This window comes from Stigmatopora nigra, chromosome 7, assembly GCF_051989575.1.
Source record: "Stigmatopora nigra isolate UIUO_SnigA chromosome 7, RoL_Snig_1.1, whole genome shotgun sequence".
NCBI lineage: Eukaryota > Metazoa > Chordata > Actinopteri > Syngnathiformes > Syngnathidae > Stigmatopora > Stigmatopora nigra.
Window position 1 is genome coordinate 15829357 of NC_135514.1, and position 25098 is coordinate 15854454.

General features: G+C 43.9%; 3 protein-coding genes across 3 annotated transcripts; 2 read left to right on the forward strand and 1 right to left on the reverse strand.

Annotated features, from left to right (window-relative positions):
• Positions 1–28: 28 nt before the first annotated feature.
• rab25b (RAB25, member RAS oncogene family b) lies at positions 29–3360 on the forward strand. Its single transcript, XM_077721130.1, has 5 exons — positions 29–282; positions 1855–2050; positions 2113–2306; positions 2804–2884; positions 3014–3360. The coding sequence occupies exons 1-5, from the start codon at positions 246–248 to the stop codon at positions 3130–3132; spliced, it is 627 nt and encodes a 208-aa protein (XP_077577256.1). The 5' UTR covers positions 29–245; the 3' UTR covers positions 3133–3360.
• A 731-nt stretch (positions 3361–4091) lies between these two features.
• On the forward strand, positions 4092–10369 carry rab11al (RAB11a, member RAS oncogene family, like). Its single transcript, XM_077720173.1, has 5 exons — positions 4092–4348; positions 7101–7296; positions 7449–7642; positions 7728–7808; positions 8490–10369. Exons 1-5 carry the CDS (start codon positions 4309–4311, stop codon positions 8627–8629), a joined length of 651 nt encoding a protein of 216 aa, XP_077576299.1. The 5' UTR covers positions 4092–4308; the 3' UTR covers positions 8630–10369.
• Positions 10370–16367: 5998 nt separating this feature from the next.
• On the reverse strand, positions 16368–22579 carry mex3a (mex-3 RNA binding family member A). Its single transcript, XM_077720172.1, has 2 exons — positions 21926–22579; positions 16368–18857 (listed from the first exon to the last, which is right to left on the reverse strand). Exons 1-2 carry the CDS (start codon positions 22479–22481, stop codon positions 17662–17664), a joined length of 1752 nt encoding a protein of 583 aa, XP_077576298.1. The 5' UTR covers positions 22482–22579; the 3' UTR covers positions 16368–17661.
• Between the last annotated feature and the right edge of the window lie 2519 nt (positions 22580–25098).

Genomic DNA, 25098 nt, shown 5'->3' on the forward strand with positions numbered 1-25098 from the left:
CCCCTTACCTGAGAGGGCCACACCCCCTTGGCCCTCCCCGACCTGGCTACGCAGGCGACATGTCTCGCGGACTGGAAACCAGGAAGGCCGGCGTCCCTTTGGCGTCCACTCGGTGTGCCGTGGACTGACGGGAGAAAGGAAAGGACAGACGGACGGACGGACATAACAGAGGGACAAACATAGAGACAGACAGACAAACGGGCCAGTGCTCTTTTCTTCCTGGTGGCCGCATGGAGTGACGCGACATGGGATCGGACGAGGCGTACAATTTTGTCTTCAAGGGTGAGTGAGCGACTTGCTGAGTGTTTTTTTTTTGGGGAGCGTCACTTCCTTGTTTGGGATTCTTGTCCGGGTGTCCAAGCAGGCAGGACAAAATAGGCTGAGTGGCCTAACCGGCTTTTCATTCTTGGGTTTTATCTCAAAATGCAGTGTCATTTTCTCTCAAATGACCATAAGATAAATACAAAAAAAGTAGATTTGTTGAATGAAAATGACACTCAAAGCGTTTTTTTAACGAAACTACTCCACCCATCTCAAAGTTGCTTTCATTTGGATAAGAATATAAACAACACAATGCCAAAATATTATAAATAATACACCATTCAAAAAAAACCTTGAAATCAAAAATAGATTATTTTTTAATTTCATGGATTTATGTGTCAATTATATTTCATTTTTTGTACTATTAAGTTGAATTTATTAAATACATTATGGCACTCTGTGGCACCTCCATCTTGTTATCACAACCTTAATTCAAATGAGAACTTCTGTGACATTAGGGAGGAATTCCATATATTCGAGGCTGGAAAAACCTGCTTTGGCACCCTCTTGTGGCCTCCCCTGACATATCCAAAGCACTTTTACTAGACCACAATGACCTAAAATCTCCTTCCACATTATTACAAGAACAATAGTTGAAGTCAGTAACAACATAAATAATAACGTAGTATTTCCGGTTAGGTGTCTCGCCGTATATATTTATAAAAAAAGTAACCTGAAACCAGACAAGCACGCTTGCTTATTAGGGCAACAGCGTACACAATCTTGATTAAAGCTTGCGTGACCAGAAAGACAGGAAAAAAAAAACATTGCATGAAGGCCAAAAGAGTGACTTTTGGTGATCATTTCTGACTTTGTGACAAAAAGTTTCATCAAATTTGGAACTTTGAACATCTGACAATTCCTCCAGGTTAAGTTATTCCTTAAATATTAACCACACAGAATCACTGCAAAAAAAAAAATCCCAATTGAAAATCTCCTAGGAGGAGTAAAATGAACCCCGACAGGCCATTTTGACAAACTAAAAAACAACAAAAAACTTGACGCTTGGCCACACTTTGTTTGCTCAAGCGGTTACTGAGTAGTAAAAGACGTCAGTGGAAACAAAAAAAAAGTCACAGGCGAGCTCCAAAGCTGCCAAAGTTGATGATTCCTTAAGTGAAAGGTCCACAATGTCATGTTTTTCTTTTTCCCGCCATTGTTTTAACAGAAAACATGGACGCGCTAGCCTACATTAGCCAGCCCGCAGTGTATAGTTGAATTTGTCGATCACCCGGGGGCCGTATGTTCGACACCCCTGATTTAGACTGTGAGCCAGCTAGCCTAACATGCAAGTTTTGGGAATGTGGGAGGAAATGGGAGTACCCGGAGGAAACCCACTCGGGCTTAAAATAGAAAACATATTGCCATCCCATAATAGATCTAGATTTAAAAAGGAAAAATTAGATCTAAAACAAATGACGACATCCCTTAAGAAGCCACGCCAAAGCTCACCAGAGGTCGCCCAATCCAAGCATTGCGACCTTTTTTTTTTTTATAGCCACGCCCCTTTTTTTTCTTCCCCCTCCTCTTCAGTGGTGCTGATCGGCGAGTCGGGCGTGGGTAAGAGCAACCTTCTGTCACGCTTCACCAAGAACGAGTTCAACCACGACAGCCGCACCACCATCGGCGTGGAATTCAGCACGCGGACCGTCCAACTGGACGGTTTCGCCGTCAAGGCGCAAATCTGGGACACGGCCGGCCTGGAGCGCTACCGGGCCATCACCTCGGCGTAAGTGCACGGACCGCCACCCGGACGGAAGCGCTTCCGGTCCCAATCTCTCTCCTCTGCAGGTACTACCGGGGCGCTGTGGGCGCCCTCCTGGTCTATGACATCACCAAACACCTGACCTACGAGAGCGTGGAGCGCTGGCTCAAGGAGCTCTTCGACCACGCCGACCCGCACATCGTGGTCATGCTGGTGGGGAACAAGTCCGACTTGGACTCGGAGAGGGCCGTGCCCTCCGAGGAGGCCAAGGATTTTGCCGGTAGGTCCCCGACCTCCCTTATTTTTGCCCGCCTACATCTTTTGACTGCATTTTCCAAACTATGATTTACACCGTGGGTGTCCAAGTGGCGGCCCCGGGGCCAAATGTGGCCCGGGAAAGTTAATCATGAGTGGCGACTTTCTGTTTTAGGATAAAATTCAAATGATAAATATAGATGTATATGGAATTTCCTGATTTTTCCCCCTTTCAAATCAATAATTGTCATTTTTTAATCATTTTTTTCTGTGTTTTTAGTTCAAAAATCATTTTGTAAAATCTAAAAATATTTTTTAAAAAGCTGAAATAAACATTTTCATACTTTGGCTGAGACTGCAGCTTGAAATTGACCACCAATACCTTAAAAAAAATAACATGACCAAGTCCCCGTCCCGGCCAAACAGAAGCGACTTATAGTCCGGAAGGTATGGTAGTACTGTGAACTTCTATGTTTAAAATGATTCTAAATATGTTTGTGTGTTTCTTTTCTTTTCCTCTAGACAAAAATGGTCTTTACTTTCTGGAGACTTCGGCATTGTCGTCCACGAACGTAGAGGCGGCTTTCAACACAGTTTTAGCAGGTCATCCCAACATTTTTAATGCCTAATTAATCCATATTTGCCTATTTATTCATTCTTAATCTCATTTTTGTCTTCATAATTTGTTCCATTGGATTTTTTTAAAGTAAATCCATTATTTCCCGCTCATAGAAATACACAAGAAGGTGAACAGTAAGGAAGTGTTGCGGGGGTCCATCAGCGCCGTCACCTTGACACCACCCAAAGTGGAACCCACCCAGGAGAAGAAACCTTGTTGCAGGAACCTTTGAGCTTCTGGTCATTATTAATGAAAAATAAATAAAAACATTGTATAGACTGATTTGAACCGGTGCTGGCTGGTGAAATGTGAATGGAGAGGAAACCCCGCCCACCTTATTTACGTCCCGGGTCCGCTTTTAACTCAACTAGAAGATGTTTGAATGCTTTTAAAAATGCGTTTTAGAGGGAGCTGGCGTCAACGTTTGTCTTTCAATCAAATAAATGGTTTCTGAACAAAATGGTGCCATTTTAGTCTGTTTTTTTGTCATCAAATGATTTTATGATGGGCATTTTTAATGATTTTCTGCGTACAAGTCAATTTAGGAGTCATATTTCTTTTTAATTAGAGCTCTACTGCCGTTTTGTAGCATTTTCATGCTAGGAGGCTAATTTGAAGCGAGTTGATCTTTATATATGGACCAAAAAGGAGCATTTTAGTGTCACCTTGTGGTTACTTTAGGACCTGGTTGTCGGTAACATTGCCGGTGATTGACATCCAACTCGGTAAATCCCTTTTCAGTTCAAATGGATTGGACATCTAGGACCATCTTTCGGCAGCCACTTAGAAAATTAAGATGCTTTAACATTAGTAAATCTTTTAAAATTCCGTTGGGAAATAAGCTAGCTGTGGATTCATTTGAATGCCAATTTTCATTGTTGTCAATGCCCGAAAATATTTATATACTATTTGTTGGAAAAAAAACACGACACTGACTTTTTTTGTTCAATTTGATCAAATTATATTTTTATTGTCTCATGTTTTGTTCTCTATGTATTTACATTAAAAAAATACAAACTTGAATTAAAGTCACCTGTTGCGGCTCGCAACCGTCTGCGTCATCTTTAGGCACCCAAATCGCGAGTGGCACCCCAGCCAGCCAATCGCGTGGAAGCGCGTGACTGTTGTTGGGCGGCCGCGGGCCAATAGAGGCGGATCTGAGGCGTGGCTATGCGCTGACGTCAGCGCGCCGCTGCCGCCGCTCGGGCTGTTGCAACGAGTTGACAGGAAAGCGGAGACAACGAGGAAGACGACGACAAACTTTGCCTCATACTTTTGCCTTTTCCTGGGGAAGAGAAGACGACGACGACCCAGCTAACGAAGTCGTTTCAGCGGCTTGACGTTCTCCGTCCTCGTCGTCGCCGTCGTTTTCCGCCACAGAAGTTAGCTCGTCGAGTGAGGAGAAACTATGACGGGCCGGGAAGATGAATATGATTATCTCTTCAAAGGTGAGTCTCTCCATTTTGTTCCACCTCCTATTGTTGTAACTAGCTTACCTGTACGCAAGTGACGCCCAAGTTATTTACCCCGAAAACTTGTCGTCCGTCTCGGCGACGGCACCTGTTGCTTCCCAGGTGAGGGCTTGGCCCAAAAGAACCGTGGGCCGTTTTACTTTCCAAGCCTACTTCGATAAGCTAAGGCAACCGCGGCGTGTTGTAACGAGGAGTCATCTTATCTAGGCTAGCCACGGCGCCATCATCTTTGGACGCGGTGGCCTTCATTCCGAGGTTCTTTAAACGCAACAAAATAGAACAAAATAGGCGCCGGCGACTTACTGGACTTCAGATAGAGTCATGTGACAACTGTCAATGATTAAATATAAGATACTATAGTATTTAAAAAGGATATAAAGTACTCAGTTTAAAGATCCAGTTCGTAGATGTAAATGTTGTCACCAATTTATATTTTTTTAGTGAAAGTACTCGTACTATCGCATACTTTATATAAAACTTTATTTGAACTGGTAAGGCTGACAGTCTAACAGTCCAAATGGATTCGACGTTTATTGCTGTCAATGGCAGTGAATGAGTGAATATTAACAACATTAAATGTTCAGAGCTACCCTAGTTTTTTTATTGCTCTCGAAATTGACCAATCAACTGTATTGTCATTTTTTGTATTAGATTAATTCAATTGTCGTTTGGAAAATTTATATTTTAAACAATTATTAGTTTTAAATCAACTATTTGAATTTTTAAAAAAATGTTTGTTGCAAAATTAATGATTAAAAAAATTGTACTAATTATTTAATTTTATAGGTGAAATGTTTTTTACAATATTCTGTATTTTTAATAGACATCATAATCACACATTTAGATTACTCATCAGGAACATATTAATTTATGTCTTATTAAATTTATTAAATTGTAATGTATTTTAGGAATCAAAACTTTTTGAATTATAGCAAAACATCATATATAGCAATCTCTTTAAAGCTATACATTGCCAAAATCTGGCTTAAGTCTTCCTTTAATGCCATTTTAATAGTTTTGGCTCAGTGCCAGATTAATGTGTAACGAAAAAAAGTCGACACACAGGTTTAATTTCCATTTAAAGGAGCCGCCTGAAATGATTTGGCTCGCCATTGATAGACGAACAAAGATCCATTCTTTGTCGCTTATTTTCGGCAAACGCAACCTTTTTGTTGGTACCATCGCCGCGGTACGTTACATTAGCTTAATTTTCAACCCCGATCCCATTTACCTCACTAAAAACACTCCAGCGTGTGATCAAGTGGATAAAAATGGACTTTTTAATGCCTTTTGTCGAGAGGCTTGCACAAGCACGATTGCTTTTTTGGGGGTGTTTTACTACACCCACAAAAATGTGTTCAAAAGGACAGTTTGGCCAAAACGTGGCTTCATAGTTGAGCCTTGACGTGGACGAGAAAGAGAGGAACTTAAGAACTTTAAATAAGCCAACGTTGTCAAACTGGAATAACCTGCATCGGGTGAGCGTGTGGCTTTTGCACACAAAAAAAAAGCCACGGGAAGGTGAGATTTGGCGACCAGTGTTAGCAAAGACAGCACAACTTTGGAGTCCGGTTTACATTAAAAAATCTATAAATATTTTTTAAACATTATGCTCATTCAAAAAAATGGATTGGCCAATCAATAGGTAGTTTGGGTAGAACTTTTATATATATTTTTAAACTTTATCCTAATTAAAAAAAATGATTGGCAAGTCTACGGATATTTTTGCAAGAATCTTTATTTTTTTTTTTTTAACTTTGTGCTAATTCTTAAAAAAAGTCTTGTAAGTCTTCAGATAATTTTGCTAGAATCTTATATATGTATATGTTTTTAAGCTTAATGCTAATTCTAAAAAAAAACCCCTCATAATTCAGCATTTATAACTTGGGAAGAAGCCATTTCCTCACATCCGATTGACCATTTCATGCCACTCAGTTCCTCATCATGGGAAGTTAGCAAATAGGAAGCTCAACGGAGGCCGCCGGCCGCCGCGTTGACAAAACAAAACCCCGGAGGTTTCGACAGAAAAATTGCGAAAAACCACGTTAGCCCAAGCGAGCGCTACCGACTGGCCGTTCCCGTCGTGGGCTATTCAAAAGACGTTGGGCTTTCCTGACGGCTCAACCTGTTTGGTGGCATTTGGTCACCTTAGGTCCCGCCCTTTTCCCTCGCTAAATGATTTTCACTCTGTTTAAAATGCTGAGGTGGGCTAGCATAACATACTCTAGTGGCTAGCATAACATACTCTAGCGGCTAGCATAACATACTCTAGCGGCTAGCATAACATATGCTAGTGGGTAGCATAACATACTCTAGTGGCTAGCATAACATACTCTAGTGGCTAGCATAACATACGCTAGGCTAGCATAACATACATTAGCAGATAGCATAACATACATTAGCAGATAGCATAACATACGGTAGGCTAGCATAACATATGTTAGCAGATAGCATAACATGCCACCGGGTAGCATAACATATGTCACCGGGTAGCATAACATATGCTAGCGGGTAGCATAACATACGCTAGTGGCTGGTATAAAATAGGTACGCTAGCGGATAGCATAACATACGCTAGCCTAGTTTCATGCTAGCGCCTTATACGAAACAAATTGCATTCATTGAAGGTGCGCCTTATATTGTGGAGAATACGGTCATTTCCTCCACGTTGAATTTTCAAACCACTAGCCACATTTCATTGTTATTTCTATTTCCTTTTTCCCGTCAGTGGTGTTGATCGGGGACTCTGGCGTGGGCAAGAGCAACCTGCTGTCGCGCTTCACCCGCAACGAGTTCAACCTGGAGAGCAAGAGCACCATCGGCGTGGAGTTTGCCACGCGCAGCATCCAAGTGGAGGGAAAGACCGTCAAGGCGCAGATCTGGGACACGGCCGGACAGGAACGCTACCGCGCCATCACCTCTGCGTCAGTAACCCCAACCGAACACAAAAAAATATCCCAAAATATCAATGAACCCAACGATGGACGTTTTCTTCCATTTCCAATGCCTGTAAAAAAAAATGTTTCCCTTTTTGAGCGACCTTTTTTTAACAGGAGCCTACTTTTGTTTCCCTCAGGTACTACCGCGGCGCCGTGGGGGCGCTCCTGGTCTACGACATCGCCAAGCACCTGACCTACGAAAACGCCGAGCGCTGGCTAAAAGAGCTCCAGGACCACGCCGACGGCAACATCGTCATCATGCTGGTGGGAAACAAGAGCGACCTGCGCCACCTCCGCGCCGTCCCCACCGACGAGGCCAAGGCCTTTGCCGGTCGGTATGCCGCGCCGCCGCGCTCGCCGCCGCCGTTGGGAAACGAACCCAAAAATCTCACGCTCGTCTTGTCATTCCGGTTCAGAAAAGCACGGGTTGTCTTTTTTGGAAACGTCGGCGTTGGATTCGTCTAACGTGGAGCTGGCCTTTCAAACCATCCTTACAGGTGACATTTCTGCTCTTTTTTGGTCTTTCTTTTAGAGCTGCGCTTCCACGTTTTTGCCACCAGGGGCAGCAAAGGATTTTTACCTTCTGTAAACCTCGTTTTTCTTACTCTATTTAAAAGCAATTTATGTGGCTTACTAAATAAGTTATAGTATTGTTTTTTGAAGCCTATTCTTAAAATGGCATCATTGAATGAACTATCTCGACAATATTTAACCCTTAAATGGAAAAAATGGCAATGTTTAGGGGAAAATGATTTTGTTTTTTAAGTCCTCCAAAAAAACGACTTTCCATCCTTTAAAAATAATTTAAAAAATGATGAAAAATGTGAAAAACACACAAAAGTCAGTTAAATGCTTTGCTAATGTATGAAAATGAATAACAAACCAAAAACGTGTTCTATCCGTTTAGTAGTACCGTAAGGAGGAAGCTAACGTTAGCATACAAACTCATGCACATAAAGCTATCTTAAAAACTCAACCTTAACCCTAAAGACAAACTTTATTACAACTTGGCATTAATTAGACCTCCTAAGGAGTACCAATTTAGCTCATAGAGGCTAGCCATGCCAAGGAGTCATCACTTTGAATGCTTCCTTCCCCTTCATTAGCATAGCCATGCTATTAGGTGCAAAAAAAAAAACATTTTGCCGCCTAACCCGACGTTTTTCTGACCCCGCCAGCCATCTACAACATCGTGTCGCAACGTCAGATGTCGGGGCGCAGCGACTCGGACTTCTCGCCCGCCTCCAACGTGGTTCCCATCACGGTGGAACCCACCCAGAACGCCTCCAACAAGAGCATGTGCTGCCAGAACAACTGACGCGTAGAAAAACAGCCACCAAGAAAGACAGACAGACAAAACAGGTGGGAAGACCACCAGGTGCGTACACCACCATTTTTCATAAAGGACTATCATTGGGGGGGCCGTAGATGTTTAACCCTCCTGTTAACTTGCTTTCTCTCAGGGATAAAAAAAAAGGTTACCTCCCCCCCAGATGAACCCTAAATCTTAATTAAAGCCCAATACAATTTGTAAGCCCTAAAATGGCTGCTTTCACAGTAGTACTTAATACTAATCAAAATAAATTGGACGTCTATTGCCGTCAATGGCAGCGAATTATGTGAAATTTGCACTGATTACATGTTGCAAGATTTCTACAAGCTGGTTAATTTTTTTAAATGTAAAACTACATTGTACAAAAATGTATTTAAAACAAATACATTTAATGGCTTTTAATAGTTATGAAATTATTTTTTCTTAATATTGTCCCGACAGCTTCTGACAAAAAACTAAAATTTGTACATTCAAATTTTAAAAGAACGTAGTATTAGCCCACCAATGTCTGCAGCTACGTTGCAATACCACAGGAGGGCAGCAAAGCGCAACTTTAGTGAAAGCCAATTTGTTTAGCTATTACGAACTACCTTAAATATAGTTTAAATATCGAATTTTTACGGCCACAAAAGGCAAGAAAAGACAATCTAATCTCATGTGTCTTATTACAAATGTAATAAGACACATGAGTTAAAATGTAAGTTCCCTTCATCATGAAAACATTGCAATATTTTATTCCCAAAACAAATGACTGTCACTTTTATAAGTTTTGAAAGATCAGCAATAGATGTCCAATCCATTTTCCCCATTGATTAATAATCAATTCAATCAACAGGAGGGTTCAACAAAATGGCACAAAAGTTGCCAAAATTATCATTTAGATGAGCACAATATTACATGTTTCACTCCAAATTATTTATTCAACACTAGATTTAAAAACAAACCTTTTAACTCATTGGCTGCGATTAACGGATTCAAACGGATTGGTCGCCGTCAATGGCAGCCGGTGGGTTTCAGGCTGGATCCTGGTCTGGCTTTTTTGTTTTGTTTTAGGATTTTGGGGGCTTGTTTTTGGGGGACGCCAATCCCCCGATGGCTTTTCTTCATGTAAATATCGGAGAGCCTTTTTAACTTTTGTTTTCACTAGTGTTGCACCCATTTGTTCTTCATTTTAAAGTCACTGCATTAATATTGGGATTTTTTGCCCCTACCAACATGGCCGCCCGCACGGAGGCCATGTTGGTAGGGGCGATGAAAAGTCGTTTTGGGATTTCTTCCATGACTTTTATTGAGTTTATCAAAAGTTATCAATGCATTGACTTGAATGGGAATGTTGACTGTACCAATATGGCCGCCGCGCGGACGCCATTTTGGTTCAAAAGATGTTTTTTATGCTTTTACCATCAGTTGACGTGAGGAACCGTCAATTCAAATAGGTGCAACACTAGTCTTTATATTAGACCAGGATTTTAAAATTTTATTTTATTTTGGAAAATGTTGCCTTTTATTTTGAATTTTTTTTTTTTCTGTTGTTTTTTTTTTTAAATTGAAGGCAGGTTTTTAGTAAGGGCTACATTTGAAATTGCACAAAATACGCCCAAATGTCTGGGTGTAGGAGAAAACTTTGTTTTTTTTTGTTTTTACAAAAAGAAAAAGAAAATAGAAAGAAATTATTAAAATATGTATATTGGACTGCATATGTACAAATAAATCTGATTTGTAATAGAGCGCCTCAAATATGTTTTTAGCGGAGTGAATCATGAAATAATATCAAATTCATAGTCATTTATTTGACTCCAATTAATCATATTTAGAAAAAAATATTTTTTATCTTTTAAAAATGAGGAAAAACTTGATTTATGTTGGAGATCAATCAATTCTATATTTCTTTTCTTTTGAAAAATAATTTTGGGGTTTGATATTTAGTACTTTTTCGATATGTATATATTTTTAATAGAACGTATTGCAATTTGAATATGATTCACATGTATTCATTTCTTTTTTCCACTTTTTATAGCGTTAAAAAAAGCGCGCTGGTCGGTCTCCGTGGTTTTCGTCTTTTTATTAGAAACATTTACAATACATCTCGTATCTTGAAAAAATAACAAAGAACCAGAACTAACATGGAGCAGATACATTAATAATCATCATCATAATCAATCATAAAAAAATGTCTCAAAACAAAATGTGTGCTATAAAAAACCTGCAACGGACTTCAAAGCTGTTTTTTTTTTGTTGTTTTTCGTTTTTCTCTCCCTCGTTTTTTTGTCATTTTTCCTCTCGACCCCCCCCCCCCCCCCCCCCAAAAAAAAAGAACGATCGGCCGCGGGGCGCCGCAAAAAAGTGGGAAAAAAATACCCGAAAGACGCCAGGTTTGATGACTCTGGCCCAGAAACTAACACACGAGCACCACCATTGGACCGCCATGAAACACACACACACGCATACACACACACACACACACACACACACACAGTTGTGCCGCAAATACTATTTTGTCAAAACGCTACCTAGAGACAAACCACATCGGAGGAAGATGGCCAGTTTTTGGCTTTCGGTCCCGTCCAAATTGTCAACAAATAGTAGTTAAAAAAACAGTTTTTAGAATGTTTTTATTTCAAATATTTGTTTTAATATGCATATTTTTTTGCCGCTAGCTAAAAGGGTTGGAACAGTGAGTCATCCTTTGCGTTTTGATATTTGGTTTTTCTGTCCTGTAATATTTTTACATTTTCTTCAGGTTTTTTTTAAAGAAACAATGTACTTTTTTAAAGCAAAAAACTAAAAAATACCCTTTATAACTGAAATTATCACAAAAAAGTTTTTGATGAAGAGGCTCATGGGCTGCTTACCAAAAATATTTTTCAAAAGCCCTAAAAAAAGCCACAATTATTATTATTTTTGGCTAAAAATCCAACCCTTGTGCTCCCATAACATTTTTTTGATGTACAAACGTGAAGCCTCCATTCAAAACAGCAAATCCAAAATCCAATTTGATCCAATTTTATCACTTTTTTGTGACAAAATTCACAATTTCTTGATGGTATTTTCCAGAATTTTTTCCACTTTTTTGCCTCACTGTTCCGACACTTTCCCGCCATTCAAGCAAAGCGACCAATCCAATGCTAGCCGCTTTCTCCCGTCAAAACAGTGTCAATCATTGAAAATTAAAATTGTCAAACGGTGGAAAAGAGCCAAAATGGCGGAAAGGAGCCAAAATGGTGGAAGGGAGCCAATGGCATAGTCAGAAATCGAGCCTGATCTTGACTCATCAAGATCAGGCCGGATTTCCGACTCTGCCATTGGCTCCGTTCCACCATTTTGGCTCCTTTCCGCCATTTTGGCTCCTTTCCACCATTTTTGCGACCAAAAATCAAAACAAATTGGTCCCCAGTGAGTTAGTTAATCCTTGAAATGAGATGAAAACATTGTAAAACCCGATTTACACCATTTTTTTGGGGCTTTTTCGCCGTCCAATCAAAGCGGAGACCGAAAGACGGCGTCCAAACTGGGCCTCTTTTTGACCTCCGAAAATCCCGAAAATCTAGCCTAAGTGACCGACCGCACGACATCCATGCAAACGAGTACGCTAATGAACCTGTTGTGTTATGTTATGTGCTATTCTAGTTACAGTACATACGTCTTTAAAAAAAAAAAAATCAACAACAACAACAACAAAAAAACACATTTTCGGCCTTTGTCCGCTGATAAAAAAAACAGGAAAAAAATGGTGTAGTAAATGTGGGAAAAACCCTGGTTTTTGTGGGATTTCCGCTGAAAATGTCGGTAAATCGTTACAGTTGAAGGCATAATTACGTTATTAATTCCCAAATGCGGGACCTTAATAATAATAATAATACGACTAATAATAATAATAATCCTTACCGTAATGGAACGGAGGCACAAAATGGACGCTCTGTGACTAAAATATCTCCAAATTGTGAAAAAATAGTCTGTTCTGTCGCCGTCATAAATAAAACTTTTTTTTATTCATTTTTTTTGTAAAATGTACCTAAGAAACGGACATGTCCCCTCCCCCACCCTGTTTACAAATATATTAACTTCTTGTCATTTGAATTAAAAAACAAAAACGTCTTTTTTTTTTAAATAGGTTCGTTTTCTTAAATAACATCCGGGTGCTGACGTTTATTATTTTTTTGTAATTATTATGTTTTTTTTTTTTTAAATGTTAAATTCCCACACGTGGCGGTCTACGAAATAAAAACCAAATATTAGCAAAATAGATTCCGGAAAAAAACGGTGGTGTTTTTGTTATTATTATTTTTTTTTTGAAGGCTTATTTGACTTTCTACAAACGACGTGTGCGGAAGAACCCAAAAAAGTATCAAAGCGAGCGGTCGCCGATTCTTTCGTCTCGGCGAGCCAAAAACAAACTTAAAGCTGGCGATTGGAAAAAAGTCAGGAGTGCATGGCGTCCAGTCTTTTTCTTATTACATTCAAAAGTTTCCAAAAAACTTAAGTGCATCCGTCCGGAGAGAACGCGGCTTTTCCGCGGGTTAAACCGCCGCGCAAATGCATAAAAGTCCCTTCCCGCGGCCACCAAAAAACATGGCCGCAAAATACAGTCTCGTAAGCGATAATACTAAGAAGAAAGAGATTTCCTACAAAAAAACATCCTATTTCCACGTTTGTCGATAAAATACTGCAAACTTTCGGTTTAAAAACGAGAATTTTTCAGCCCAATCGGGGGTCGGCGGCCTGTAGCTCTCGAGCCGCCTACGGCTCAGTGTGAGTTTGGAAGTTTGCGCTTTGGCTGTCAAATTTTAGCCGTGTATTTGTTTTTAGCGGAATTGAATTTTGCCCTTGAAAATTGTATCAGTTTTGACCAAAACATTTTTTTGTATTCAAATAAATCCAGTACAAATAAAGTCATTATGATAGAACTTATTTTTGAACTAAAAACACAAAAAAATGAAATATGAACTATTTGTACCCTAATCGGCAAAATATCGCAAAATTTGATATCCTCCGCAAGAGCATATTAAATATTAGACGTCTGCGAGTGTCAAAGGTCGCCGACCCCTGGGCTAAAATTGACTAAAAACCCTCGTTTTTTTCTTTTGTTTTTGTTTCCGCGCCCACCGCTTCTTATTGTCCGACTTTTTTGACCCATTCCCTTTCCCGACGTCCGATACGGCGTCTTTGGCTGCGCGGAAGCAAAAACCGCCCGTTAGCCACATTAGCGTGACTAGCTCCCGCCATTTTTTTTTTCCTAAAACGAGTGCTCCATATTTAACATATCGCAATAACTCTAAAAAAACAACCAAAATAAAGACCCTGAAGAGCACAGCAATAATTCCGGAAGGCTATTTTTTCATCTTTCTACTCATCGGCGCCGCCAGCCGCTACTAAATGCTAATATGCTAATATGCTAATAGTCAAAGTCGTCTGAATAGAATATCACCGTTTATTGCTTCGTCTTAAAAGTACGCAGATAAAAATCCAATGCTTATTAACCTCATTCTTATTCTTAATATTACGACCACTCACACACAATTTATCGCAAATTTGCCAGGTTTACGTATACAGTAGATAAAGTTAGCGTCTGATTATTTATATACTCCGAGAAATAGTAAATATTATTATTATTTTTGTGTTTAAACCTATGGATCTATCTCATATACTATTCGAGTTCAAAACGAAATAGTAACAATAATATCATCATTATCATAAAAGCTTTATCGATCTGAAAGCTTTGCGCGAGCGGGGGTGTCGGATGCGGAAATAAATGCGGGTTTATTTACACGAGTCCCAGCGGGATTAAAAAAGAGGCGGTCTTCTCTCGTCGTCACGGCGACGGGAAATCAGACGTAAACAACAAAAATTCTGATCATGCAGAATCCTCCAATGGGGATTCTGACGGATGGTTCTTCACCATCATTGGTCGGTTTGGTTTGTGTCTCATGCGCTTTGTCTTCCTAAATAAGGTGCTTTATTCTTGCTAGTTCTGGTTGTTGTAGTCTTTTTTTTAAGTAACCTCGTCTGATTGGCCAGGAGGGAGTGGGAATGTCTGAGTGGGGGTGTCTCGCTATTGGCTACGTTTGGATTGGCAAGATTTTTGACGAAAAAGACGATAAAGTCAGCCACACTTGGAAATTCCAGATCTAGTGTTATTTTTCATTTATGCTAATAATACAAATTTCAGATAATAATGGGGACAATGCCACTTTTTGTACGCAATAACGTGACGTGTTTTGCTACAATGATGGCAAGTTTTGCGACGTAGCCAAGCAAATTTCACCTAAAAATCAGTTGTAAACAATAGTTTGACCTAGTGACCTTTGACCTACTAACATCACAATTCTCCTTTTTTTTAACGTGACGTTACTAAAATAGTAATCTGACGTCGTCATGTCAAAAATCCCTTAATTCTTTTGTCTTAACGTCCATTAGCCCGTTAATATTTTCCCGGTGTGGCTGCAATGGGTTTTCGTCATTCCCGAGCAAACCAAAAAGAAGCCAAAAATCCCACGCCACCCGAAGCTCTCTTTCCCGAAGCTCCTCCTCCTCCTCCTCGGCCAAGTGTGATTCACATTCTTTTACTTTGAAAGGTTTTAAAGGGGCGGCGCAAGAGACGCGTCGGCCCAAAATGGCAATATCGGAATCAAAAAAGTCAAATCAAAACAAGGTAGAAGAACATTAAGGCATAAAATAAAATAAAAAAATCCGTTTAAATTCGTTTAAACTGTTCTGTGCAATTTGTCCATAAAATGATAATTTCTTAGTCCTTTCTCTCTCTCATAAAATGGAAGCTACTTTTATTTTGTAACTCTCACGTGCTCTTGCTTTGTGTTTGGCTCTTAACTTAGGGGCGGGTCTTTCTAGTTAGGGGGCGGAGCTACTGGGGGGATTCGACGTCGATTATTGTCAATGGCAACATAAAAAAGTCATTCATCGATACGTCAACCTCAAGTAACCAACCGTAATCTCCTGTCCGAGCCTCCCCATTCGACATCTTGAGCCCCACCCCCCACTGGCCGTGCCCCGCCCCCATCCGCCCTCCCACGCTTCATTTGATTGGACGCGAGCGCCGCTCAAATGCAGCGTTTCCTTCCCGTTCCTCTTCCATTATTGTCCCGTTTCATTGGTGGGGGGCGGGGTAGACCGGGGGAGGGGCGGAGCCTCCTATTGGCCGAGACGGCCAGCTGCCGCATGGTCCTTTAAGTAGTCGCCAGAAAGGCCTATTTGGATCCGTCACGTAAACCCTGTTTCAATTTCACAGTTGCTGTGTCGGTGGGAGATCGCGGGGGGGAGGGGCTTAGCGGCTACACATCATGTGATCACGCCTCCTTCCTTTTTTTTTTTCTTCTTCTTAAAACCAAGGCCACATGGTTTTCATCAATGGCGTGCGCCGGGGTGGACAAAGGGAGAGTCGAGATGCGGGAAAAGCGGGGGTGAGCACCCCCGCGGTCCGCACCTGGACCCTCCCATTTGCCTAATTATCAATAGCGTGGCCCGCCGAGCCCTCGGACAATACCAAAAAAAGGGGGGCACGACCATGGCGTTGTAGAAGGGGACAAAAGGGGGTCACGGCTAAGCTAGCCGCCCGCACACCTGCTCCCAACAGATGCCCCAAAAACGTCTTAAAACTGTGGTTTTCAAACGTAGTGATTGGCGGGTCTTTGAGGAATGTCTCTGATTCGCTAGAATTTAGGGGGGGGGGGGGTCACGTGTACGCCTCTTTTTTTAATTTTTTTTTGGGGGGGGGGGAGAAACCAGAAAGTTTGCGACTTGTGCACTTTGTTCCATTTGCATTTGTTGGTTGGAGCCAAAATGGCGCCTTCCAAGATTCAGAAGGAAGCTCCAAATGGCTCAAAATGAACAGGAGGTTGCCTGGATGTGCCCCAAATTGGCAGGAAATGACAAAGGAACTAACAAGTCAACAGGAAGTGACCCAAATTGAGAAGGAAGTGATGTCATATGAACTCATTGCCCGCTACTGACGACAAAAAATGTTCATAGGACGTCAATGGTGGCAAATAAGTCAACTTTTGAACCCCACCCCCCCAAAAAAAGTGGTTCAGTCCACATGAGATACAGTTGTTGACCCGCCAATCAAACTTGAGGCCACACTTTGAGAACCACTGCTTTAGAAAGGCATTCAAATGGAGCAAATAAGTACTTTAACCCTTCATAGGTCATGCTTGGCTGCTATTAAAGACGTTAGATGTCGAAATTAAGACGTTTCTTAACAGTTAAAATGGCCGCCAAGCCCTGACAATGGCAGTTTGTCATAATAAGTGGATTTGAATTGTATTAATTTAGTTTATAATGGTATATAATCAAAGGAAAGATTCCAATAAATTCCAAAAGGAACACTAAATGTTAATATTGTGGCCTACTTGAGTGGAAAATGTGACTTTTTTAACGACCAAAAATAGTCACTCGCCCTATAGAGGGTTAAGGTACGTCGACAAAATGAGGAATAGAATAATGCCCCCTTCAAAATAAAATTAAAAAAAGTGTGATGGATTCACATTTCATATTGTCAAAGCATAATAAAAGCATTAAATTATCAGCGGGAAGCCATTTCACAAGCCTCTTTTGGACCCCAGAGGTGATTGCACGCTGCGTCGCTCGCCGCTCCAAAATTAGTCCAAAAAATAAACATTTGACGGCCGCCGCAAAGTACAAAACCATCAAAAAATATTCAAGAATCAAAATGTTCACATTTTTGTGCGCCGCCAGGTCGGAAGAAAAAAAACCCCAAAAAGTGTCAAAGGTACGATACGTCTCTTATAAAGCAAACTTTTATAAAATATATATGCATATATATGTATAGAAAAGAAAAAAAGGGAAAAATATTTCTTGGCCTTTCTTAGTAAAGCAAGCAGCGGCTTCCAAAATAGCTGCTCCAAAAAAAAAGTGTTCAGAAAAAATAGGAAACCAAGCGTACGGAACCAAAATGGCGGCGGTTGCAAAGACGGACGGACACGAGGGGGGCGTGGCTCGCTTTAGGACGATTTAAAGGAGCGGCGCGATTGGAGCGGCGAACCTTAGGAGAATATTCGGATGGCCTGCGACACCCTCGTGCGGCACACGGGGCACTCGGGGTGCTTGAGCTCACAGATACGGATGGCGCACTCCATGCAGAACAGGTTGTGGCCACACGGGACCAACGCCGCCGTCACTTTGCTCTCGAAGCAGGTCATACAGTCCCGGACGGACGGCGAGGGCGGCGAGTCGGGGGCCGGGAGACGCCCGGGGAAGCCGCCCTCGCCGGCCGACGCCGGCTCGCTGTGGGCGCGGCGGGCCTGGCCCCGCGGCGAGGCCGGCCGGCCGATGGCGGCCGCCGCCGACTCTGGCGAGAGCCCGCCCAGGGGCAACGGGAGCCCCCCGAAGCTCTTGGAGCGCTGCTGGCCGTAGAAGGCCACGGCCTTGGGGTAGTCGGGGGGCTGGCCCCAGCCGTCGGCCGGGAAAAAGGGGCGGGCCTTATCGTAGAGGAGGTTCTCGTCCTCGTTGCATTTGTCGTAGAGCCTCTCGCCCACGGCCGTCTTGTCGTAGACGCCGTCGTTCAGCTTGTCGTAGACCCCGTCGCCGCCCAGTTTGTCGTAAAGGCCCTCCCCCAGCTTGTCGTACAGGCCCTCGCCGCCGTCGTCGTAGCCGCCCTCGCCGGTTAGGGCGTCGCAGAAGTTCTGGCGGTAGCTGCTCCCCAACGGTTTCCTCTGGAGACCCCACGCCTGGCGTAGACGGCTCTCGGCGGCCACCCCGCCCCCGTCGGACCCCAGGCAGTCGTTCTCGTTGTTGTGCTCGTGTAGCCCCCCCGTGCGGAAGGCGATGTGCGCCTCGATCTCCTCGCGGGCGCGCTCGGCGTTGCCCGGCGAGCCGGTGATCTCGAAGACCGGGTCGCGGTCCCGGCTGGGGGTGACGATGTAGGTGCAGGTTTGCTGCTGGATGCGCTTGATGGTGGAGCCCTTGGGGCCCACCACCAGGCCCACCACCCGGTAGGGGACCCGGACCTGGATGGTGGTCTGGCCGGGAAGCGGCGCCGGCGGAGAGCCGCCGAAGGCCACGCCCAGCTTGTTGCGCGAGGCGCGGAGCATGGAGAAGTGCTCGGCCGCCGAGATGATCTCGCGGCGGGCTAGCGCCACGTCCTCTTTGCGGCCCGTGATCAGGAAGACGGGCTCCTCGCCTCGCACGGGGGTTTTGATGTATGTGTTGGTTTTGGCGCGAAGGGCTTTGATTTTGCAGCCTGCAGACAAAAAAACGGGGCAAATAAACGCTTAGTGATGTCATCATTCAAAAATGGAAAAGAAATACAGGATCATTATTTTTAAAAAGTCAAAAATAGGGTGATTCAAACTTTAGTTTAGAAAATAATTATAATTCATGCATTACAACACAGGTGTCAAAGTGGCGGCCCGCGGGCCAAATGTGGCCCGCCGCCCCAATTTGTGTGGCCCGAGAAAGTTTTTCAGTTTTAGGATCAAATTCAAATGAATGAGTATGATGAACTTTGTTTTAGATCTACAAAAAATGGAATATTCAGGGATTTTAATCCATTTATTAAAAAAAAATCTAAAATGATCCGAATAAAAGTGTAATAGCTCAATTTGACTGAAATTAAACAATAACCTAAAAACAAATGAAATAATGATTCCCCATAACAACCCCCATCAATCAAATAAATATATTGTCTGTCCTGGTGTTGTCAAGCCAATATATAATCATAAGCCCCTCCCACCTCCCCTCACAAAATGCTTTGGCCATTTCTCTCGTTTAAATAACAAAAGCAAACAAATGCACGTTTTTGCACTCTTGACCTCTCCTTCAACTCGTGACCGACCGCACCTTCCTCCATTTTTTTTTTTTGTGTTGCTCTCGAACGCATCGACCGTCCGTTGAGAAACAGACGGAGGAGGAGAGACAGCGCCCTGCACGCCCTGCACGCCCTGCCCGCTTCTTAAAGGGACAGCGCGCTAACCCCGGCGACACTTTTTAACCGGGCGGGCCCACCCAAGCGTCTCTTAACGTGGGTCCCCATCCGACCGTCACGGGGACGGACTTTTCCCGGACCAATTTGAAAAGGGGACGAGCGCCGTCCGCCGGATGTCTTCGGGGTTAATTGGGGACGCTGTCGCCAGTCTCGGAAAATGAATGTAGCCACTTCAACGGGCCAAGGGATTCTTTTTCGGCCATTGAATTGTACCTGTATGAGCTAGCTTGCGCGTGTGGTAGAGTCCAAAAACAAAAGGGCCGAAATTTGGGGAGGTTTTGGAGCAATTTTCCCGGGTCCAACTTGAAAAGACAGAATCAAACCCGTCCGTAACAATCATCCAGTAATGGTTGTTTTCTTACTGCAAAACTGAAAATAACTACATCTGATAAAAAGTATAGTAAGTCTTGTGCACATATAAGCCATACCCTTGATCTAGTCATCATTTTTTGAGTCACAAATACGTCTTATATGCCAGAAAATACTACAAGTAATTGTTGATCCAATTCACGTAAACATTCCACCAAAATTTGATAAAACATCCCCATTTTTTGTCCAATGACGTCATTCATTTCCAAAAGGCCGAAAAATGACCCGCTATCAACAAGTAGCCCAACAAAATCAACAAAGGGTGCCAAAGAACGAGGAGAAAATGATGAAAAACTTCAGGAATGACCCACAAATGTCCTAAAACCAGCACGTTTTTGTCCTTTTCTTCTTCAAATTTGGACTATTTTCCCTCCAAATGTCCAAATCCAAGCCCCCTCCCCAGCCAGATTGACCTCTTGACCTTTCTCCCACCCACAAGAAACCCAATCTCGAAATGGACACCACAACGGCCAGAAATGTCCCTCCCTGGAAAAAATCTTTCGGGCGGAATTATTGATTTTTATTTTTCTTTCCCTTGAGCTAAGCGGCTAGCATATTAGCATGTTAGCACGCCACCTTCTTTTGTCCAAATGTGTCAGTGGGCCACATAAACAAGCCCCCCAAAAACAGAGTAAGGCGGCCCCCTCTCCGCACGGCACACGTCCCCCCTCCCTCCCACCCGCATTGACTCTCCCCCCACCCCCCAATCCTCCTCCTCCTCCTCCTCCCCCTCCGACAAACACGCTGCCTTTTTGAACAGTCTGGCGCGGCGTCCCAGACGACAAAGAGAGCCTCCGCCGGGGTCACCGCGGCGGCGTGGCCGTCCTTCCGCCACCCAAACGAGGCGTCTCGATGGAGGACGAATCGTCACGGCAACTCGCCAAAAAAACAAAAGTGGGAGAATGGAGCCCCCCTCCCAAAAAAAAGCACGACAACCACTCCCTTTCTTTGTTTACCCGGCCTCCCCTCCACCACAATAGACGTGAGATCTCGTCAAAAAGAGCGCTCCGTCACCCCGTTGGCCGTTCGTTCCTTCCCCGCCGGTTGTGACACGAGACGTCCCATGGTGGGGAAGCGGGAGGGTCGGCACCGGCCCCCCGCCGGAAACAGATTGGACGTCTAGTGGCGGAAAACTGTTTTTTATCGGAGGCCGTGTGTTTTTGTTGTTGTTTTTTAATTTGAACTCTGGTTGCCGTGACGGTTTGAGATGTCCAATCTGTTTGAAGTGGAGGGCCGGCGGCTAAGGGGCAAAAGTTTAGCATCCCAAATGTTTTTTTTTGGTCAAGTCCCGTAAATATATGCTAGGCTAATCCGCCGTTTTGGTAAAAAACAAACTTGTTGGTACGGTTAAAAATGTCCCCCATTGACAACAATAGACGGTTGATTTAAAGTTAGTTGAGATTCTTGCCGACTCTCCCAGTTCAAATAAATGGGACGTCTACTTAATCAATTGGTGGGAGGCCGCAAGACTTGTTTTCAATGCATTTCTGTTTCCGCCAACCTTCCTCTTCAAATGATTTGGACGTCTGCGAGCGATAGATCGATTGGCGGGAGGGCGCATCTCGGCCAGAGGAAGAGTCAATACTCATTTTGAACTCGGGTGTCCAATCGGGAGGTTCGGCAGACCCATTAGGTTTCAATTGGAGGGTTAGTTGATTGGATGCCAGCTCTCCAAGTTGAAATAAATGGGACGTGAACTTGATTCATTGGCGGGATGATGCAAATTAGATGTATTTTTTTGTTCAACTTTAGTTCATTAACCGCTTTGAAACATCCCAACCACAAGAAGAACAACAACAAATGATTTTTAGGAACGACCCCACCGGGCCTTCCTTGTCCAACCAAATTGGCCACTGGCTTCTCCCCGAACTTGAATGGCCACCACGTGATTGTCCACCAACAGAGCCAAAAAAAAAAGTTTGTGCTCGCGTGGGTCCGGGTCGGTCGGGGGTTACCTTGCCTGCCCACGATCTCGGCCACATGCTCGGAGCTGGGCACCGGGACGCATTCGGTGATGTTGCAGCCGCGTCCTTTGGGCTCCCCGGACGACACGTCGTAAAGGGCGCCGCCTCCGACTCCCACTCCCACTCCGACTCCCACTCCGACTCCGCACAACTTGTTTTTGCCTTCCCCTCCCGGACCGTGATGGTGCTGGTGGTGGAGGTTGTTGTTATTGTTGCTCCGGTCCTGGACCCCGATGCTTGGAGCTCCTCCACCGCCGATGAGGACGACGCTCCCTCCTCCACCTCCTCCACCTCCTCCTCCTCCTCCTCCACCACCTTCCTCGCTCTCACCACCGAGCCCCAAGAGCGACAGCTGCCCGAGCGCGACCCTGAGGGCGCGCGAGTCGTCCTCGTCGTCGTCCTGGGGCCCCGCCTCGCCCCCAAAGGCGGCCAGGTCGGTTCCGTAGCCGCCGCCTCCGCCGCCGCCACCACCGCCGACGCCCCCGACGCCAACGCCGCCGCCGCCGTTTTTCTCCATGATCCCCGCCAGCACCAGCAGGCTCGGCATGGCTAAACAAAAGAGTGGCGCGAGACAAAGACGACGAGGAAAGAAAGAGAGTGGAAGAGAGAGAAACAGCCTCCTCGCGGCCGCCTCCTTCCTCCTCCTCCTCTCTCCCCCCAGCCCCTGCCCCCTCTCGCCCGTTCTCTGCGCTAGTCCCTCCCACGGACCGCCCCTCCCTACCCAGATCCCACCCTTCCTCCTCCTCCCCCCTCCCACCTACGCTAGCTGGCCGGTCGCTTAAAAAAAAAGCTCCAGGGGTGGTGGGCACCGGTCGCTTCAGGCCGCCGTCTTCGCTCGCTCTTCCCCGGGATGGACCCGCTAGTCCCCCCGGGGGAAGAGAAGGGGGTGGTGGAGTCTGATGTATAGTGAAGCCCCGCCCAGTCTGGGTCCTCTAGGCCGCTCCCCTCTTCATCCTCATGCTCCAAACGAAGCATGGATTCTGTACATAGACAGACACATTACTACTATTAATTTTGAAAGAGAATAGTCATGGCTCATTTTGTGACCACCGTACATCATTTATGTTTTTCAAATACATGCTTAAATTATAAGATAGGTCTTTTTTTTTTTAATGGTGTCTCCTAGCCAGAGGCGCTCCTGGCTAATTCTGCACTCTAGGCGTACATCATCCCCTCCCCCCCTCAATATACCGCCACAACAATACATTTTTTTATGTTCATCAAATACGTCGCCTTGTATATGGTTTTATTTTTGAAAACAAATGAGTATGAATTAGCCACAAACAACATTGTAAATTGTACAACCAGCTTGGTCGAATTTAAATTTCGGGAGGGTTCTTGCGCGCCCCTAAATAGATTGCACCCCAGGCTGTTACCCTCATTGCCTATAGCAAAAACTGGCCCTGCCTTTACCAAAACTAGCTAATTCGAAACGAATAGTAGAACACTAAAATGCCAAAATATAAACAGCGATGTAAATGGCATCAATCCCGAATCTATTAAAATAATAAAATACAGCTGATAATGTTTCTTAGAATTCTAGCCTTATAAAAACATAACAGATTTTTGGTGAGTAGCAGGCCCAGTCAAAATGTGAAAAAAAGTGCACCTTATAGTCCAATAAATACAGTCTGTTGCATTAAAGTGAAACAAAAACGAGACATTTTTTGGCCTTCCGCCATGCAAAATCATCAAAATTTATTTCATCTTTTGACCTAAAAACGCAGGAAAAAATATTTAAAAAATGACAAATATTGATTTAAAAGGGGGAAAATCAGGAAATTTAATCTAAATATTTGAATTTGACAGAAAAAAACAGAAAATCGGCACTCATGATTGACTTTCCCGGGCCACACAAAATGATGCGGTGGACCAGATTTGGCCCCCGTGCCGCCACTTCGACACAGGCGCAGTAGAGAAAAGGATGACATCATCATCCGTCGCCCTCACTTTTGTTTTTTTTTTTGTCTTTTTTTTCCCGTCCATGGTACCAAATAACAAGCGAGCACGGATGCGGGGGTGTCCGCCCACCTCGCTCGCGTAGCTAGCTAGCCACGCTTTGCGGCAGGCGGGCGGGCAGGCAGGCAGGCACCACGTTGTCGTCTCCGCATGAGGATGTTATGTATAGACCGGGGGTGGGGGGTGTCTGGCACCGGAAGGAGACGGATGGGGCGCTGTCTGCCTATATAATATATAAATATATATATACAATATATAAATGAGGAGGGGGAGGGAGTTGTCAGACTGCAGACGTTATACTGCGGGAGGGGTCGCGTACGGCCATCCCAAGCCGCAAAAAAGCACGTTTTGAGCACCATGGGCGAACAAAAGAAGCCCTTTTGCCGCCAGAACATGTCCTCTGGCGCTCCGGCCACGCCTGACGGATGGACGGAGCCCACGTGGAGACAATGTCAAAGAATTTCATGCTTTTGGAGCTAGTTTGTTTTGGGTTTTTTTTTGTTCCAGCCTGTCGGAGGAGGGATTTTTTTTTTTGTTCAGGATGGCCGGGAATGACGAGGCAAACTCGGGAGGCAGGAGGAACATGATACTAGGGCTCGTGGATGGTGTGCCGACCAAGCCTCACCCCCTCCCTCCCTCCCCCGCCTCCCTAAAATGTTTTCCATCTTCGCGAGTGTTCAAAAAAAAATGAATTGTAAAAAGCGGATGTTGGAGTAGTGTGAACGTTCAAAACAAAACCATCCAGGCATACAAAGTCGTCGAAGGCGCACGTGGTGATATTGACAGAAAACTTTGGGGAGTGGTTAGGGTATAAGTGTCAAAGTGGTGGCCCGGGGACCAAATCTGGTCCGCCGCATTATTTTGTGCGGTCCGAGAAAGTCAATCATGACTTTCTGTTTTAGGATCAAATTCAAATAAAGAGCATAGATAGATATTACATTTCCTGATTTTCCCCCTTTTAAATCAATCATTGTCATTTTTTAATCCATTTTTCTGAGTTTTTAGTTCAAAAATCATTTTATAAAATCTAAAAATATATTTTAAAATAGCTGTTTGGACACTCCAAATTGGCCCTGGCTACGATTCATTGGTTGTCATTTTGTCTGTTTGTCCCCTACAATTGTCCAGCGACCCTTTCGGGGCATCCCATAAATGACCGGGATTGACCAATCGTAATATAACACAATTTATTTGGCATAAAGTTC

Coding starts and splice junctions, on each gene's coding strand:
- rab25b (XM_077721130.1), top strand. CDS start 246: ATGGGATCGGACGAGGCGTACAATTTTGTCTTCAAGG. Junction 283..1,854: donor GTACAATTTTGTCTTCAAGG/GTGAGTGAGCGA, acceptor CCTCCTCTTCAG/TGGTGCTGATCGGCGAGTCG. Junction 2,051..2,112: donor TACCGGGCCATCACCTCGGC/GTAAGTGCACGG, acceptor TCTCCTCTGCAG/GTACTACCGGGGCGCTGTGG.
- rab11al (XM_077720173.1), top strand. CDS start 4,309: ATGACGGGCCGGGAAGATGAATATGATTATCTCTTCAAAG. Junction 7,297..7,448: donor TACCGCGCCATCACCTCTGC/GTCAGTAACCCC, acceptor TGTTTCCCTCAG/GTACTACCGCGGCGCCGTGG. Junction 7,643..7,727: donor CGAGGCCAAGGCCTTTGCCG/GTCGGTATGCCG, acceptor ATTCCGGTTCAG/AAAAGCACGGGTTGTCTTTT.
- mex3a (XM_077720172.1), bottom strand. CDS start 22,481: ATGCCGAGCCTGCTGGTGCTGGCGGGGATCATGGAGAAAAACGGCGGC. Junction 18,858..21,925: donor CGAGATCGTGGGCAGGCAAG/GTAACCCCCGAC, acceptor TTTTGTCTGCAG/GCTGCAAAATCAAAGCCCTT.